General features: G+C 44.7%; 1 protein-coding gene across 1 annotated transcript; it reads left to right on the top strand.

Annotated features, from left to right (window-relative positions):
• Positions 1 to 667: 667 nt before the first annotated feature.
• Positions 668 to 2,910, top strand: LOC131690508 (uncharacterized). Its single transcript, XM_058976349.1, has one exon. It carries the CDS (start codon positions 674 to 676, stop codon positions 1,358 to 1,360), a length of 687 nt encoding a protein of 228 aa, XP_058832332.1. The 5' UTR covers positions 668 to 673; the 3' UTR covers positions 1,361 to 2,910.
• The last annotated feature ends 3,315 nt before the right edge of the window (positions 2,911 to 6,225 follow it).

The following is a 6,225-nucleotide window of genomic DNA, read 5'->3' on the forward strand; positions in this document are numbered from 1 at the left end:
TTATGAGATAAAAATACAAAGGTTGGATCAAGTGTACCCACTCTCCCCTACCGTTATGTTAGATCCACATTCATATCTAAGCATTATAAAACAGCTCTCGTTACTAATTAAAAGAACAAAAAATTGAAACCAATAATGCAACATTCTTTCGATCTGGGAAGCACAGCCTCACTTCACATTCTGTTCATGGATCAAGATAAAGTAGATAATTGTAGGGGTAGCATAAAGCAGTTGCTAAGATATTCGCCTTATATGTAGTCATTCTGAGTTCGATTCCCCACCCCGGTACAATGAATTATAAACTTACTCAAAAATAGAAGCAAATAATTCCAAAATTAAAACTACCATAATCAAAAGGTACGAATAACGATATTCCCACCATATAATCTATTCTAAATAATTGTGAGGTAATCGATTCAATTGTTTGTGTAATACGCCTAAGGGCACGCTTTAGATGAATTATTCAATCGTAACACACTGATCTGTCCAGTGGCTGGAGAAAACCCGACCCGTTAATAGTCACGATATAAATCTCAAATGAAACACAATTTATGCATCGTGGAAAAACGGTGTTATCACTCGTGTAAATGAGATGCAAGTCTCAGATATAGTTTGAACGGAATCTTGAACTTTTCAGCCTCCATTAGCGATCAGTCTACAACTCACTCGCACAATGGACACAGTTTCCAACCATTTTCCTATCGTGTTTCGTTTGGCTACTGCCGCGGACAGAGAGGATGTTCGTGACGCCTTGGGGCGTTTCTTCTATCCCGATGAACCGGTTACGAGCAGTTACTACGGTGGAAGTGAAGTTACGGCGGACGACATGCACTTTACTCTTTCCATGATCGACGATGGTTTTGTAATACTAGCAGTGGATAAAAAAAATGGAAAAATTGTAGGTCTTTCGATTGGAGGAATAATCGAACCCGATGAGCCGGAAAAGCTGTTGGATCTGGCTTCGAAAGTTGATACTGTCAAGTTTGCTGATATTTTACTTTTTCTTGCTCACATGGCCAAAGGAGCAAACATCTGCCAACGGTTTACAGTGGCCAAAGCGTATCACATTCACTGTCTGGCCGTTGCACCGGAAGTTCGTGGAAGATCTCTTGGAAAGCTGCTGATGAAGAAACAATTTGAGCAGGCGGAAAAATGTGGTGTCGAAGTGGTCAGCACAGATGCTACGGGATTGTATTCGGCCCAACTCTTCAAACAGCTTGGTATGACGTGTGTTTATTCGGTTCCGTACAATGAATATCGGAACGAGTCCCAACAACAGGTTTTTGCCGGAAGAGAATCACACTTGGAAGCTAAAACGTTTACAATGGCTATAGGGCATTTAGCTTCAATGAATGAATAGTAATCTCTTATGTTCCTGTATAATCGTCGAGTTTTAGTATTCCCACGGCATATCCTAAATCATAACAAAAATGTAACAATATTATTTTTTTTTATCCCTTTATGGGCAGCTAGGGCCGAGGGTGGTGGCTAGCGGGTTTCATACATCCTTGACCTGACGAACAAAGCTATGGTGCCTCGAACACAGGAAACGCAGATCCAAGGCCATCATTGAAATGATAAGTTCTGCGTTTGAGATGTACTTCCCCCGGTTGCCAGACGAATACCTGTAATTAATACTTGTTGCTTTGTATGTATGAATCTAATGTTAATTAATTGTAATTAATCCTTGTTGCTTTGTATGTATGAAGTTCTGGGTGGTGTATGCGTGGAAGGTGTGATTTTTAGCGTTCGAGTCCAGGAGTGCATATCTGTCTGGATTAGCGTGGGAGTTTACTAATTGTGTAATAGTTTGATCGCTAGAGGCTCGAGCATTTGAATGCTAGCGTGTCTCTAACTTTGCGTGCATAAATTCGATTTTAGATTCGTGTGGCCATTCGCATATTTACGTGTATTCTTGAACGATCGCGCGCGGACCGTGAATCTGATAGTTAATTTTTAGTGTATGGTAGAGGAACGTGTTGACTGGTGAATATGAGCATCATTCTTGATTGGTCCAACTGAAGGCATGAGTCCAGACTGATCGAGAGTAGAGAATTCCGAACGTAGCCGGTCTATGATCGCGCGAGTGGTGGGTTAATGCTTGAGACCGCGGTTGTAAAGTTATAGGTGCTGAAAAGTACACTTAAGTAAGGTAGTGTTTTAATGTTGGCGAAGTTGCGAGCGTAGGTGTGTGTGGATGATTGAAATTGTAATGTAAGATCGCGTTTTTGACCAGGTTTGTGTTATCGCGAAAGTTAGGGGCGTTTGTGCGTTTTGGTTGTGAGTGTATATGGGAAATATGCAATTGATTGTGTTACTGAGTAATGAACCTAACTTAAGATATAGTAATTAAAGGAAACATAACATGCCGAATGTTTCTTTTTATTAGGTCACTAACCGTGCATTGAAAAATGCCCAAAAACTCTGAACTAGGCTTCGTCGAGTCCAGTCTGTCCGTCTCGTCCTGTCGTGTCTGGGGTTTCCAGGTTACATGCATTCACCAGACTAGCTTATGTCAGCTTATGTCAGCTTACTTGTGCACTGGTTTCGCAGAATCGAGGCGAAATGATAGATCCTATGAGTGAATGCACGTGGCCCAGTCACCTGTCACGTAGTTGTGTATTTGTGTGTTGAGATATGTGTGAAGCCTGTAAATAATATTTTAATACGAATAATATTTTATACGTTAAAATAAGAAATGTGCAATATACTACTTGCAGTTTGTTGATCGTTCCTACTTATCTGATTCCATCTAGTATGAGAATACATATCCATTGTTCTAAAACCGGGCGACGTCTGATGACAGAGAAGAATCATTGTTGGCAGCAATGTTGCTTTTCTTGGATGTATGAGCTCGAAAAGGTCATCACAAGAATATAACGCATGAGGCCGAAAATAAATAAAAATAAAATAAAGGGAAGAGTTAGTATTGTTATTTAGTATTAATAATATGCCGTATTTTTTTTCGAGAGTTGTCCTACTGGAGCTGTAGAGCTAGGTTCTCGGAAAGGCTCCCCGTCAGAATCACATACTACAATTTGCAGACGAGACAGGCAATGTCGCCCACTAAAATACTGCTTTAAGCCAACTGTAGCAGGCCGTGATTCTGAATGTGATATTCATTGTACGGTTCATGTATGTGCAGGTGTAGGGACTCGCGATCGCGTGTATCATCGCGAAGAGCTCGAGCATTTGTACGTAAACGTGTTCGATCGCGTGTGCCTTTGTATGTCGCGTGTGCTAACGTGTATGTAACTTCGCGTGCATAAATTCTATATAAATGCCGTTTGTTTTCGCATATTCGCGTGTATTCTAGAATGATCGCGCGCGGACCGTGAATCTGATACTAAATTTTTCGTGTGCGGTTCAGATTCTAGAAAAAAGTCGGTTCTTACATATCACTAGAGTTCTCAGTCATGTCGCCAAGGAACGTGTTACCTTGTGGATATGAGCTTTATTTTTAGATTGGTATAACTGAATATATGGACCTAAGTTACTAGAATGGAGGATAAAAAATTCCAGACGTGACCGATTCATGATGGCGCGCGTTTGAGACCGCGTTTGTAACTTCGTAAGTACTAAAACGTTCACGTTTCTACCGGAGTGTTGCGATCGCGAATGTAGGTGTGCGTAGATGATCGCGAAGAGCTGAAGTATCGTTTGTTGACGTGTTTGTCGCGTGTGCTCGTGTGTATGTGCCACGCGGACCGTCATTCTGATATTTAGTTTTCGGTGTACGGATCACATTCTGACAGGGAGTGAGTTACTCCATATCACTAGATTTCCCGGTCATGTCGCCATGGACCGTGTTGTCCAGTGTATATGAGAGCTTTCTTTTCAATTGAGGCATGGACCTAGACTTCTGGAATCGAGGATAGAGACTTCCAGACGTGAACGATTCATGATCGCGCGAGTGCGGGGGACTGTAGGTTCACGCTTGAGATTGCGTTTGAGTGATTATAAGTCCTGAGACGTTCATATTATCACCGGGATGTTATAATGTCTGGAAGAGCGCGGGTATAGGTTGCGTGGATGGTCGCGAAGGGCTCAAGCATTTTTTTATCTGTTTGTCGCGTGTATGTGACTTTGTGTGTATATATTCGATTTTTATGTAGTTTAGTGGATATGAGCATTATATTTTTGATTGACGGCATTGGACTTATGCTACTAGGGCCGAGAATAGGCGATTCCGGACGAAACCGATTCATGATCGCACGAACACGGGCATTTGGAGGTTTACTCTCGAGACCGGGATTGGTAATTTATAAGTGCTAAACCATTCACTTAGTCACCAGGTCATCACGAGATCGTGGGTGTGGTCGTGCGTGGATAATCGCGAAGGACTCGAGCGTTTGTATGTGGACGTTTTTGTCGCGTGTGCTAGTATGTATGTAACTTCGCGTAGACACATTATTTATATAAGCATGTGGCAATTCGCATGTTCGCGTATTCTTCAATGATCGAGCGTGGACGTCCTGTCTAGTTTTTATTTCTATTGGTCCAACTAAAGGCATGAATTTGGACTTCTAGGATCAAGTTCAGTTTAGCCCCCATTTTATCTTGAACTGTAGTCAAGACAGGGTTTAGTTTGAGTTTTTTTAATATACTCACGTGACCATCAAATAGTGGTTTACTCTTTTGCACTCTCAGAGAGCACAGTCTCTCCGATAAAGGCGCCCAAACTGAGGTCTTCTCCTTCATTGGAGGAGCTACAGGTGATAGATATCGCATTGACGGCCACAAAGAATTTAATTGAGGGCAAGACTGCGAAACGACGCGCAACCACAAAGGCCAAACGTCGTTTGGAAGATGCAGATCGGGGTGCAAAGGATTCCGAAGGGCGTCGACCCCCAAAGGTGACTTCTCGGCCTAAGAAGACGAAAGGCACCAACCGGGCGCAGTGTCGGGCCACAAGTAGGTATCAGCCAGCCGGTGCCATCGGCACAAGAGATCGGAAATTCATGGCAGCTGGTCAGCAGGCCTAAGCGGAAGTCGCAACGCACCTCGACCCGCAAAGAAGGTCAAATACAGAGGAGAAGCTCTGTTGGTGAAAACCGACAAGGAGAAGTATGCCAACGCCCTGAAATCAATGCGGGCGCCTCTCGAATCTAGGACAGGATGTGCGCAGCGTTAGACGCACCAAGGTCGGCAAAATGATCTTGGTGCTGAAACAAGGTGCGCAATCGGCGGCGTACAGGAAGTTGGCTCAAGAGGTCTTGGGAGACGGCGCTCAGGTGAGGTCGTTAAGTGCGGAAGTGACCCTCCAGTGCAAGCAACTAGATGAGGTTAAAAAACGCAGACGACGTCGTCTCAGCCGTCATGGAGCAGATTGAGCGGACCTGTGTATGCCTAAGGGATAGACTCTTTGGCACGCAGGTAGCCTATTTCAGGCTACCGGTTACGGAAGCCAAAAAGGTCATCGAAAGAGGAAAGCTGAAGATCGGCTAGTCAGTATGTCCAGTAAGCGTACCCCAGCCGCCTTCAGTGAACATATTATATCGGTGCCTAGACTCCGGCCACAAGTCATACGACTGCAAGAGCTAAGACAGGAGCAAGTTGTGTCGTCGCTGTGGTGAGGAGGGACACAAGGCGCAGAAATGCGATAGGGCACCAAAATGCCTTAACCACGTTATGACTTTTTCGACCCTTCGGTGAGGCCAGTAAGAAGAAGCCGCGCAAGCTGGGATGCCATCGAGCTCTCGTTATGCTTAACCTGCCGGTGGGTCTGTACCGGATCTTGGAAAGCTACTTCCAGAACCGTGTACTATTATACGAGACCGATGCCGGTCAGAGAAGTGTTCCTATTACCGCAGGAGTCCCGCAATGCTCGATCCTAGGCCCGGTATTATGGAACCTTATGTATGACGGGGTTCTGAGACTAAAGTTCCCTCCTGATGTCAAGATCGTCGGCTTCGCCGATGATGTATCCTTGGTGGTTTACGGGGAGTCAATCCCCGAGGTAGAACTGACTGCAGCACACGCGATCAGCACTGTGACGGAATGGGCCTGGAACTCGCTCAACATAAGACGGAGGTGATGATTCTTAGGGCCGGCATAGATGACAAGCTGACCTTCGACAGCCATGTCGGCTATGCGTGCAAGAGGGCTTCGACGGCTGTTGTGGCACTATCGAGGATGACGTCCAACAGCTCAAAGGCGTGCGCCAGTAGACGTAGGTTACTGGCAGGTGTTGCCGTATCTATCCTTAGGTAGGGCGAGAGCACT

The sequence above is a fragment of the Topomyia yanbarensis genome, chromosome 3 (assembly GCF_030247195.1).
Source record: "Topomyia yanbarensis strain Yona2022 chromosome 3, ASM3024719v1, whole genome shotgun sequence".
In the NCBI taxonomy this organism is placed as follows: Eukaryota; Metazoa; Arthropoda; class Insecta; order Diptera; family Culicidae; genus Topomyia; species Topomyia yanbarensis.

Excerpts from the sequence above, each read along its gene's own strand:
- LOC131690508 (XM_058976349.1), top strand. The coding sequence starts at position 674 with ATGGACACAGTTTCCAACCATTTTCCTATCGTGTTTCGTTTGGCTACT.